We start from the raw sequence: 13,210 nt of genomic DNA on the forward strand, positions 1-13,210 counted from the left end.
GCCGCACGAGCCTCCGGCACTCCAGGCACACACCACTTCAGGGCCTTTGCACTGCTGTTCCCTCTGCCTGGGACACTCTTGCGTTTAGTCCCGTGGCTTCTTCCCATCTCCTTTAAGTCTTTGTGCAGATCTCCCCAGTGAGGCCCACCCTGACCACCCTTTTTATTTTTTATTTTTATTTTTACTTAAGTTCATTTATTTAAGTAATCTCTATACCCAGTGTGGGGCTAGAACTCATGATCCTGAGATCAGGAGTCATATACTCTTCTAACCGAGCCACCCAGGTGCCCCCTGACCCCCCTTTTTAAAACCCTGTACCTTTCTTTCCTCCCCTCATCCCCGGCTCCCAGGCACCACCACTGCTTCTCTTATCCGCGGTTTTTTCCCCATAGTACTTATCCCCTTTTCCCATCCTATATAATTTGTTGTGTGTATTGCTATCTCTGCCTATTAGATTATGAGCTCTATGGGGATAAGGCTTTCTACTGTGTGTGGATGTATTTTTAGCACCAACAACAGATTGGTCCATCATGGGTGTGCTCGATAGTTTTTGAATTAATGAATATGTACCCCTTACTTGTTGAGGATCTCTTCCAGGCCAGCTTCTTGGCAGGGTACTGGGGATCCAAAGATGAAGGAGAGTGGTCCCTGCCTTCTGTCCCAGCTCTTGTTTGTTTTGAACAAAAGCACCATTTGCCTGTTCAGCTGTGCCCTGCTCCCTCAGCCTGAGGCCTTGGACCCTTTTTGACTGTTCTGGCTATGTATTAGACCCATCGGCCTATGATGCCAGGGCCCTCTCTTGAATCATATCCAGTGTTATGCTGCCCCATGATGCGGCCGTCCCATTCTCTCCTGCCCGTTACTGAGGTGGCCCTGAATGCGCAGCCGCCGGCTGATGTGCAAAAGATCTCATCCTTCCTGCTCAGCAGCTTCCCCGAGACTGCACATAGGCTTTCCGTTTTCTCCCCCTTTTTGCCCCAGCTTTGAATTTGTCTCTACTACTGCTCCACTGGAATGACCTTGGGTGAATCGGGTCGCTTCTCTGAGCCTCAGTTTCCTCAATTTACATGTAAAATAGGGCTAATCCAGGACTTAACGCATAGGGATATTGTGAAAATTAGATGAAACACTGCATGTTTGGCATAGTCTCTAGGATGAATTACCCTTCAGTAAATGCTACCTTCTGTCACTGTTACCCTTATTGAGTTGTTATGGGTTAAGCAAGTCATTTATGAAGCACATTTATAAAAGCACTCAATGAATAGTAGTTACCATACTGCTGTCGCCCTCACAACCACCATAATCAGTCCTTTTAGTATCCCCGGTGCTCCTCTCCAGGATGACCCACAGAATCCATGGTAGCTATTCTTTGATCTAACCTTCCTGTTTTGCTTTTTTTCCCCCCCACTCAGACCTGAAAGAGGATTATGGCCAGTGGGACAGCCTCATTGAAGGCATCGGACCATCGCTCACCCCAGGGGCCCCACGCCATCTGTCCAGCCTGTAGGCACAACCAGCCATTTGTGAAAGGTCACTGAGCCGAGCTCCCATCTGGGGCCTGCCCGGGGACACCCGTAGCCTCCTATCAAGAAGTGGTTGATGTGACCCTTCTTCACAGATTGAGAGGATGTAATCATGCTGCTGATTGGATAACTGGGTACTTTGATCTAAACTTGTTGATCTTAAACTCATGCTGGGACTTGGGTCACTTACGGATTGGCAAACTGACTTTCTGGGAACTAAACCCTGATGGTGTGGGGTACAAGCAATGAGATAGAGTTGGGGGGCGGGGGGTTGCTTCAAGCTCCAAGCTGAACAGTGTTAACCCAGCGGCCTACTCCCTCCGCTTGCGCCATTGTGGCTTCTGCCGTGGAAGAAATGAAGCCGAAGGATGGTGTAAAATGCCCACCTTCAGGACCTCTAGCCCAGCTTAGCACTATCTCTTCCTACCTCTCAGCCTTCCCCCTCCCCAGAGCTACTTGGTAAGTTCTGAGCACTTCTGGTGACTTTCTAGGATATGGACCACCATCAGATTTTCTGTTTATTTTCTTGTTGCATGGAACATGGTCAGGACTCAGACTTGTGAGCCCACGGAGGAGGGCAGAAGCATTGTCCTCACAGCATAGGGAGAGAAACTGAGGTCCAGAGTGGTATCACAGAAGCTCTGGGTGTTACGGAGGTTTGCCAAAAATGTATCTTGACAAGAATCAACACAAGTTGGTGGAGATGGAGAACCATTAAGTGGCCATTTGAACAGACCCTTGCCCCAGGAGGGAGGCAGTTTGGTTGGTTAGAGTTCAGGAGGCCACCCCTGGAGATGTCTAGGAACACTTTGGTCTTGCCTCTTACCTCAGATACCATGAGCATCCAACTTGCTCAGAATCAGGGTGCTGTAATTGTCTGTTTTCCGGCTCTGAGGCCCTAGCCTCAAATGTATGTCAAGAAAAAGACTGAATTTCCATTCTGTTCCATTTATAATATGGATGATATTAATACTCATGTTTGCCTAATGATATGTTGGAATATTTTCTTTATTTAATCTGCATTAGAGCAAGATGGCGAGCCATCTGGAAGTAACTTTTCCTTCTGTCTTTCTTTGTTCGCTTACTACTTATACCCATGTGGAAAAGCCTTTAAAAGGAAAGGAAATCTTCCTGGAGATCTAACTCAAAGCTGTCTGGGAACATCAACCTGAAACTCTCCTCTCCACTCCTCTAGACTTCATGCCCCAGCCCAGGTAGGGGACCCCAGATGAGGCAGGAGCAAAAGGGAAATGCATCTCTACACAGTAGATCCAAGGTCAGTGCCACCAAAGCAAGCTGGGACCCATGTCTCCCTTCTCAACAGCTATTCTTTCTAAGGCGTGAAACATCAGATCCACTGAGGCTGTGGACCTTGGGAGTATCTTATGAATTCCAGTGAGACGGAGTGTGAGGAGAATATCATTCATTGAAGCACCGGGCTCTAGAATTCTGTATCCTGGTTTTGAGTCCTGGCTCTACTACTACTAACTGCATAAATTTGAGCAAATTGTATTCTCTTTCCATTCTCAGTTCCTGAATTTCTAAAACGGGAATCTGCATCATGAATTAAGAGGATTAAGCGTAAGGATGTGTGACCCATGGGTTATTTAAAAGTATGTTTCTTACTTTCCAAATATGTGAGATTTTTGTAGTTATCTTATAGCTTTTGTTTTCTGACTTTGTTGCTTTGTGGCCAAAGAAAATAACCCATATGGTCTTCATCCTTCCAAGATTTGTTGAAACTTGCTTTTTGGCCCAGTGTAAGGTCAGTTTTAAAAATATTCCATATATGATTTAAAAGACTGTCTATTTTGAAGTTTGGGGCTTGCCGTTTTACTCAGCAACACATCATGGACTTCCTGCTATGAATGCGTGCATAAGGGTACTTAACAGAGCCCACAAACCCCCGTATGGGGACCAGAGCCCCTCCGCACTCACAGAACCAGTAGATGCCACATCTTGTGACTGGGGCTGGCTCTGCAGATGTGGAGGGGCCAGCTCTGGCAGCATGAGCCCACGAGACCCAACCAATATGTCCAATGTCTACACAGGTATGTTTTGTAAAGAAGATTCTCAGAAACTGGATCTCTCTCTTCCATTCAGTTCATGTTCTGGTAATGACTCATTTATCCGGCAACACTGAGGTTGGTGAATTTTTATATTATTGAAAATTATCCTTTAAAGCCACAAAATATTGACTATTTTGAATGGCAATCTACCAAAAAGATAATGCACACATTTTCTTAATGTGAGCTGACCTCTGCCTTTTTAGGATGGTTTTATTAAGATAAACTAGATTGTGTGGTAGTTAAGAAGCAACCCCCAAAAGGAACAAGGGTATGTCTTGCCCATGTTCTTGTTCTCTGTTGGTTGGGGAAGCTCTGCCTGGCGTTGTTTTTATCCTCACGTGGGGACCCAGGCCAGCGGAGCTGCTGCCGTCTGAAAGCGTTTGTAGCCAGTTGCCATGGTTGGAGCACCACCAGCTCTTGAAGCTTCTGCCCAGAAGTGCCACCCCCTCACTGTTTCCATTCACATTTCATTAGCCAGACCAAGTCATCTGGCTCGTTTCTAACATCGCACACCACCCCCAAGAGAGCTGACGTATCTGCGAGCAGGTCTGAGGTCTGAGCGGCGGTGCCCTCTGGTCTGGAAAGATGTGGAGAGCTGTTTGCACCGGCCCTCTGTGGCCCCAGTGACTGTCCTCTGAGCTCTTTTGATTGCTTTTCAGAGCTTGTGTTGTCTCCCTTGTGGTCGGGCTGCTAGCCATCACTCCTCATTGCCTTCAATGTGCCGGCCCCTGGCGGCCCTCCCTGTTCATTTCAAGTTTGTGACTTCTGATAAACCACCTTATTTACAACTGTCTAAAATAGAACTAGGTAGTCGGAGAGGGCTTCAGAGACTCTCCTGCAGTTAAAACGCACTGCCTTTAGCGCTGGACTTTACAGTCCTTCCTTTGACTGCTCAGAAGGGGTATCACCAGGCCTTTGGTCCTTTGTCCTGATTTTTTGTTAGCTTCCAGGGGATAGAAAGACACCAGCTAAGTGGGCCTTTAGATAAGTAAGGTAATCGTGCATATTATTTGGCATTTGCTGGTAAATTACCTTCTAGTGAATCCTTCCCAAAAGCAAAGGAAATGTTTGGGGGTTTTTTTGCATCTTGTTCCCCATCCCATGATCAGACTGTTCCCGTGGAAGCCTCCTAGTGGTACATGGTGAAGCGTCTGTGCGCGGGATGGTGCATGAGGAGGGAAGGTTAGGCCGAATGGGTTCTTGCTGTGCCCCCGACACAGTCCCCAGGTGCCTCTCTTGTATATGTCCTGACATAGCTGCCTCCTTGCCCATCCTCAAGAGGACTACGAGGCTCTCGAAATGTCAGTCAATGGATGCTAACTCCATGTCTGGGCCTTGTGGGGACCTACATCTGCTCCCCTTTTTATCTGGGGCACCACTTACCCCTGGGCCTGCCGAGTGACAGAGAGACAGGAGAGGCTGCACTCTGTACTCAGGAACCATCCTCGTTAGGAAGTTTACTTTCTGTCCTGTCACAACCACATGCAGAAGCCAAGCGTCTCCGGCCATTGCCGCGTGGCGAAGGAACCGCGATGGTGATCATCGTAGCCTGTGTTTCCTGGGCCCTTCCTGGGCGTCAAGGATTATGTGCTCAGGGCTTCACGTGCATCATCTCGCTTGCTTCTCACAGGAACCCCCTGAGCTCAGGTGCTGTTGGCCTCATTTTACCTATGAGGAAACAGAACCTTAGAGAAGTGACTTGATCAAGCAGTCACAGCAAGAATTTGGCAAAGCTGGCATTTCAGCATCAGAATCCAAGCTCCTAATCACTGAGCCATATACTGTCAGATACGCATACTCGGTTTTGCACCTTCCTCTGTCTCTTTACTGTCGGGGTAAGAGTAATGTAATTTCATGAGAAATTGAATCAAAATACCAAATTCTATGGGGCACCTGGCTGGCTCATTCAGTGGAGCATGTGACTCTTGATCTCGGGGTTGTAAGTTCAAGCCCTACATTGGGCGTAGAGCTCACTTAAGAATAAAATCCTTAAAAAAAAAAAAAGAAAAAAATCACACTCCAAAAAAAAAAAAGTCAAACTCCAGCAATTTCTATATGACTTGTATTTAGACTCAGTGATATCCTCAGCGTTATTGAGAGATGGGTTGAGGAGGAAGGTGTGCCTCACCAAGGACTGTGGGTCGGGTGCTTGGTTGGTGTGATACGTGAGAAAAGCAGCTCAGGGATTGAGAAGATGGTCTTCGAAATCAGACACCTCCACCACTATTAGCCCTTTGGCCCATGCTGTTCATTCTCTGAACTTTGGTTTTTCTCATCTGTGAGAATTCTAGTAGTATTTACCTCTTCGAATTGTTATAATTAGATGAAGTAATGCGTGTGAAGCGCTTCGCACAGTCTGTACTAAGGGCTTAATCATTATCAGCTATGACAGCACTGTGTTCTTTGGTCCTCCTTACACGCCTGGACAGTCAGATATCACTTGCCCTTCCCTGAGTGGACCCCGGAGGTCCTAGTCTAAGTTCTTACTGCAGCTCGTCTGGCTTCCCGGGTATTTCCCTCGCAAGAAGCCTGCCCCCTGCCACCCAGCTGCTCACTGTGCGAGGGTGGAGCTAGATGAAAAGACGGTTTTTCTGTTCTCTTGACTCTGATTTCCTGCTCCTCACATCAAAACTCAAAACCCACCCTGCAGTTCTAGCCTGGCAGGCTCTCTTGCCCACCAGGAAGGGTCTACACTCGTAGGTTCCAGTTTGGGTTTCAGTTTCACTCCTGATCATCCAAACACACATTTCTACGCACTGGTTCTATGCACAGGTCCTAAAATGTTGAGTGGGAAAATCAGAGCTCTGTGCAGACGTCAGTCAGAGGGAGGAGGACCTGGGGGTGGGGAGTGTGTAATAGAGGCTACGTGCTGTGATTGTTGTCTGTGACGTTGGAGGTGGGCATAAAGGGGTTCCAGGGCCCCGTGACCTCCTCAGGAGACACTCCCCAGGCCCGATGAGGGCCTGTGAATGACCTCAGCTCTCCCCCTCGCCGCTAGCTCTGATTTCCCACCAGCTCCTCTGTCCCCTCCCCACTGCTGGTTTCCAGGTCCTTGGAGGCCAGTCTCCCCAGCAGCTCACCCCTGGACTGATCTCTTTCCCGCTGCATCCTGCTGCCAAAGCTGCCTAAAATGCTACTTTTGTATCGAAACGCCAGTCTGGCAAGGTGGTCTGAAGGGAGAAGGACCGAACTGCTGGTCTGGAGCCCTGGCTTCTTGTCTCGTCTCTTAGTCACAGTCGCTCTTGTCATGGTTTCTCTTGCTCGGTGACCTCGTGTAAGTGCTTGCTTTTCCTCTTGTGACTTTGGTTTCCCTACCTGTAAATTGGGCTATGGGGTGGTGGCTGTTGAATTGGCTGATCCCTGAGGCCCCTTCAGTGCTGTCGTTCCGGGGCGCTGCCCTGAAATTGTCAGGAATCTGCAGGACTCCCTTTTCCTTGTAAGATGGCATCTCATCCCCTCACTCTGTCTGGTCTTGCCCTACCCCTCCTTGTCCTCTGCTTCTTACTATATACTCTTTTTTCCCCAGTCCCCCTAATATGCCCACCCATTCCCCAAACCAACACACATTCCCTTTGGGGGGGGCCTCCCAACCTCCTTCCTGAACTTCCAAGTACTGCTAATCCTTTAGGCCCCTTTCGAGTTCCCCTCTTCTCTGAAAGCCTTCTTTATTAGACTCAACTAACATTTGATCTCTTGGCCTCCTGCTCCCCAGGAGAAACGCGTTCGTGCCATATTTAGTACTGGGCTGGATTACATTATTCCAGGAGCAGGACCCATCTGTTGCACGGGAAAATCATCCTCCTGTTGACTGACATGGGGAGCAGGGATCACTGTTCCCTCCTCGCTTGTCCCCCTCATCAGCAGGCTTCTTGTTCCCCAGCCAGACTTGGGAACAGCTGGTGTTCGCCCAGCCCTCGATGGCTCCAGCTGCCCCTGCTTCCCTTCCTTTCGGTTTTCTCAGACCCCAGCTGTGGGGCCCAGGGCAGAGCCAGGGACGGTGTGGCCCAGGGCAGCTGGAGGGAACCGAGCTACATGGACGTGGAGCGCCTGAGAGTTAGAAGGAAGGCAAAACTGAGCACAAATCACACCGATACTGAAAACGAGGGAAAGTTCGCCAGCTTATTTTCCCCATCTTGCTTTCATCTAAAAAAAGAAGCTGCTCAGAAATCCAGTCCTCAGCCTGCGAAGCCAGATGGTCCCTACATGCTCAGCCTGCCAAGTGCGCGTGTATAATTATTCATTTTCATGGTATCACACCCAGGTCTGAAGCCAGACACACTTTTTTGCCATTTGATCTGGAGCCAGTGAACCCTTCTGAGCCTTTCTCTTTTTCTGTAAAATGGGGTCACTAATGTCTGCTGTGCCCACCTCAGGATTGGAGGGTGGGGGGAGAGGGTTTCAGTGTCGGATGTAAGAGCACTTTGTAATTTGCAAGGCACGGGACAAATATATATTGCTATTAATAACCAAAGTGCCATATTTTGTTTTTGCCAGGGTGCTGCTACATAATGAGCTCTCTTTGTGCCAGATTCTGTGCTGAGTGTTTCACATACATTGTAGCATTTAATCCTAACAACATCCCCGCAAGGTAGTGCATGTTATCCCCTTCCCACAGCTCAGGAGAATGAGGTTCAGAGGATGTGCGAGCTCAGGCACAGTCACCCAGCATGCGGTTCCGTCCTGGAGCCAGGATTTGAACCTCAACGGGGGGGTTCCAAAGCCAGTGCTCCTGATTTCTGTTCGTTCCTATCTCACAAAAAGAAGGCAGCTCTTTGCCCTACACAGGCGGAAATGACCCATAATTTGCTCTCCAGTAAATGCCCGTGACAGTTGGGTCATACAAAGAGTCATTTGTGTTGATGACCCAACTGAGTCCTGAGAGTGCACCTTGAAGGCATTTCTAGCAGTAGAAATGGGCTGGTTCCGGCAGTCCATCCATCATCTGTCCACCTCCCAGAAAGTGAACAGTTCAGAGAACAAGCCCATTAGTACTGTACTCTATAAACCATGGAGCCAACCAACCGGCAGAAAAAAATTTTTTAAATCTCTGACTTATATATTATAGATTAGTGATTCTCAGCTCTAGACGCCCATCTGAATCACTTAGGAACTATATCCAAATACAGATGCCCTGGCCGTGTCTCCAGAGACCCAGAGAAGCTGATTCAAAAGGTATAGTGTGGGCTGTGTGTGTGTGTGTGTGTGTGTGTGTGTTATAAGCGCCAGGGGTATTTCTGATATGCAGCCTAGTTTGAGAACCCCTGTTATGGTTTAACACTATTAGCCTATTTTTCTCTTCTTTATGGAACAAGAGTACTAGCTGAAAATAGAGAATCATTAAATTTTAGAGTTGGAAGAGCCCTTTGGTGCATGAGGAAACCAAAGCTCGGAGAAGTTCAGCAAGAATTTGGTAGAGAATTAAAATCCACATATCAGGGCTTCTGGGTGGCTCAGTCAGTTAAGTGTCTGATTCTTGTTCTCAGCTCAGGTCTTGATCTCAGGGTCGTGAGGTCAAGCCCTGTGTTGGGCTGCACCTTGGGTGTGGAGCCTACTTAAAAAATCAAATCAAATCCAGATCTGGATTCCAGTCTCGTGCTCTAGATGCATCCATAGATGCTAGGGTTTTGTTGGATTATGAAGAAAATCCTCAGGACCCACTCACCATAACATCCGTGGTTTCCAGTGGTCATACCCTGGAGTTTTTGTGTAAGGAAGAAGCCTGGGCTAAAAGGTCTGTGAGAATCAACTCAGATGGCTCGTTCTCACATGTGTTCATTTACCCTAATGGTTGGCCCTGTCCTCGTGGAACTGAATCTAAGGGGCAAGAACGGCCAACGGTTAGGCCCCGTGTCATGAGTGCTATAATAGGGGCTCTCTAAGGCTCCGGAGGGGTACAGGGTGACCAACTTCAGCCCAGGAGGAAAGCTCTCAGACAGTAGTGTATACTTGAGCTTGGTATCTGTATTAGTTATCACAGCATAATAACCCCAAATTTAGCAGCTTAGAACAACAAACATTCTCTCACACTTTATGGCTCAGGCATTCTGGAGTGGCTTAGCTGCGTGGTTCTGGCTTAAGATCTCTCTTGAGGTTGCAGTCAGGATGTCAGCTGGGATTACTGTCATCTGAAGGCTTGACTAAGGCTGGAGGATCCACTTCCAAGCTGGCTCACTCACATGGTTGCTGGCAGGAGGCCTTAGGTCGTGGAGCTCTCCATGGGGCTGCTGCTCAAGGCATGGAGCAGGCTTCTCCCAAAGCAAGTGATCCAAGAGGGAGTGAGATGGAAGCTGCAGGGTGTGTTAGGACCCATCCTTGAAAGTCATAGTCCGGCGTATCCACACTTCCATATTATTACTCAGGCCAAGCCTAGTCAGTGGGGGAGGGGACCTTACAAGGGGGTGAACGCCAGGATGTGGAGATTATTGGGCGTCATTGTGGAGGCCGGCTACCACAGAATTGAAGATGCATGGAGTTTTCCAGATGGCCAAGGGAGAAGGCCTTCCAAGCACAAGAAATAAGATGTAAAGACACAAATACAAATAGCAAGGCATAGCATATTCAGGACATTGTAACTGGTTTGGAGAAAATAGGCGAAAAATGGGGGAAAGGGGAGCTTGAAGAAATCAAGGCCTTCTATGTCAAGTGAAGGAGTTAGGTCTTTATCATTTGGCCAGTGGTTTTGAGATGTTTCCACATATTGGAATCACGTGAGAAGATTTTAAAACTTCCAATGCCAAAGCTACACCCGTATCAAATAAGAACCTCTGGGAGTAGACCCAGATATTAGTAGTTTTGAAAGTTTCTCAGGTGGGGGCGCCTGGCTGGCTCAGTTGGTGGAGCATGCAGCTCTTGATCTTGGGGTCATGAGTTCAAGCCCCACATTGGGCATGGAGCCTACTTTAAAAAATAAAGTTTCTTAGGTGATTGTAATATGCAGGCAAGGTTGAAAACCAGTGCTGTAGGCCACACGAAGTAACCAAAAAGCGGGAAGCAGGAGAGTCATATGACCAGGCTTCCAGTCTCTTCTCAGAGATGAAAAAGTGCAGCTGTACTTTCCCTCTCTGCTCACCTTGAAAAACCAGAAAGGCCCCATCCTCTGTACTCACCCCTCACTCAGGTATTCTATGTTTCATCATCTTTACTACCAAAAAAAAAATGGAGCAGAAGTATCTAAACTTCAGCAGCCCCGAGTAACTTCTTATCATCCTAAATTGCCTATTTATAAATTTCCAAACCTAGTGTGGATGCCAACATTCTTACATTACCATAATCACTCTGGAAAGTATTTTTTTTCCCCGCTTCACACTTTCATATATCCATTTGTCTGTTTCCGCATGGTCCTCCCATCCAACAGGAGAGTGTAAATTAGGGCCAGGGCCTTCTGAGTCAGATGGACCTCTGAACTGGAGTCCTGATGTCATCACTTACTAACGTGTGGGGTGACTGAACCTCTCCGGCCTTCAACTAACTCATCTGGGAAATGCGATCCTATCTACCTCAGAAGCCGCTTGAGGATATTAGATGAGGTCACGCACGTTAAGACCTCTCCTCAGTGCCTGGCACATAGCACGCAATAAATGTTTGTTACCGTTCAGCATTCCAAATGACATTTTAATATCCCGTCACATCAACCACCATCCTCTCGTTTGGGTCTGCTTAGCAGTTCTCCCCATTGCCAGGGTTTTGAGCCATTTTTAGTTGTTTTTAGCTGTAATATTTTACATTTCTTTGTCTAAATCGGTGGCATTTCTCTGTAAAGTTCTTTCCCTAATATTTTAGACATGGAAATTGAAGATCGGAGAGATGAGGTAACTTGTCAAACGAAGGTCTCACTGCTTGTTAGTGTCAGAGCCAGGAGTAGGGCCAGGTCCCAGATACACTGAGGCTTATCCTTGTGTTCTTTCTCCCCTGACACCCAGACCCCGTACTCACCAGAGACTTGAAGACTGGCCCTTCTCACCTTCTCTTCTCCACGCTGAGTGATTCGGATCTCCCAGTGTGCCCTCTGACATGCCCTCTCCCACCCTTTCATCATCCTAGAGGCCCCTCATCAATCCACTATAATTGGAGCGGCAGCCCTGCTGGTCCCCTGGGAGGTGGGAGCAGACGATGACTAACACTTTAGAGACCTGGACTCCTCTCTTGGCGCCTCTGGATCTCTGTGGGTTGATGTTGTGCAATCAGATGGGGATGGAGAACCGTCTGACACATATCCCTCTCTCCTACCTGGAACACTGTCTGATTTCATCGAATCCACTTTCCCAGAACAGTAAAGCTTAAAGGGACCAGAGAGATCATTCTCTAACTAGTCCCTGTTATTTACAAAAGAGGAAATAGACTCAGTGATACGGGTTGATCAGTAGCAGATCTGGGCCTGGGACCCGGGCCAGGAGACTCCCAGTGTGGTGATGGGGAGACGGCCCTGGAGCCAGGCAGGCCTGGGTATGAGTGAGTCCCAACTGTGTGAACTTGGGCAAGAGAGTTAAGCAATGCCCAATTTCCCCTTCTGTAAAATGGTGATACCCAGCTCAGGGATGTGATAAGGAGTAAGTGAGATAACTAATGTAGAGTATGGAGCACTGTGCTCCATAAATGGTAGGTAGTCGGTAGAGCACAGGGCTTAAGAGTCTGGGCTTTGAAATCAGAGAACTGTTCAAATCCTAGACACCCACTCACGAGTTGAGCTGTGTGATTTTGGACGACTTATTTAACAAGAGCTAATACTTACTGCACTTACTTGTTCCAGGCGTTATGCCAAGCGCCTTAGAGATATTATTTCATGTAATGTTCACAACACTTATGAAATAGGTGCCATCGGTATCCTGCTTTTACAATTGGGGATACTGAGGCATGCACCAATTTAATAATTTTGCCTCAATGTCTGTATTTCTTTTTTTTTTTAAATATTTTATTTATTTATTTGACAGAGAGACAGCGAGAGAGGGAACACAAGCAAGGGGAATGTGAGAGGGAGAAGCAGGCTTCCCGCGGAGCAGGGAGCCGGATGCAGGGCCCGATCCCAGGACTCTGGGATCATGACCTGAGCTGAAGGCAGACGCTCAACGGCTGAGCCACCCAGGCGCCCCTCAATGTCCGTATTTCTGATTCTTCTCTACTTTAATTCTTTTCTGCTAAGCACACCCATCTTCTTCCTTCAATGATGAAGAATTTTCTCCTGCTTTTGAGCTTTGAAACAGGCTGTAGTCTCTTCTGTCCTCCTCCCCTCTTCTCTTCATCAGATTCTGTTCCTCCCCTCTGTTCCAGCATTGCCATGGACTCTCCTTCTCTGAAAAACCCACCCTGCAAGCCTCACACCAGCTGCTCCAGCACCTTCTCAGCCCTGTCTGCTGCCAACACCTGGGATCTACTCCTCAGGGCTGTTAGCTTCTTCTGCCCAGGTCCTCATGCACACTGGCTCCCCCGTCACACAAAGGATTCCGTAAAGGACAAGTGTCCCTGGCCAATTCAGTTCAACCAACATCATACCTGCTGTGTCCCTGCTGGACCAGATGTTGGGCACTGTCCCGACTGTTCCACCAGGCTGACAGATCTCATCTGGCTCACCCCTGCCCTATAAAAATAAAACGCAGATTTCACACCCCAAATGCGGAAGTCTGA

At 48.0% G+C, this 13,210-nt stretch overlaps 1 protein-coding gene across 2 annotated transcripts in view; it reads left to right on the forward strand.

Annotated features, from left to right (window-relative positions):
- The window catches only part of PAFAH2 (platelet activating factor acetylhydrolase 2), a 43,960-nt gene that overhangs the window by 26,187 nt on the left and 4,563 nt on the right, over window positions 1-13,210 (forward strand). Inside the window, exon 11 of one of the 2 annotated variants that reach the window (XR_015722704.1) lies at window positions 1,413-8,764. Coding sequence is in view for 1 of the 2 variants with exons in the window: in XM_045782065.2 (XP_045638021.1) it covers window positions 1,413-1,507 (95 nt within the window). In the remaining variant the exon portion in view is untranslated. Of the gene's footprint in view, window positions 1-1,412; window positions 8,765-13,210 lie in introns of those variants that run through there. The other variant, XM_045782065.2, reaches the window with a different exon arrangement.

Source organism: Ursus americanus, chromosome 33 (assembly GCF_024610735.1).
Source record: "Ursus americanus isolate L20-20 chromosome 33, mUrsAme1.1.p, whole genome shotgun sequence".
Taxonomy (NCBI): Eukaryota; Metazoa; Chordata; class Mammalia; order Carnivora; family Ursidae; genus Ursus; species Ursus americanus.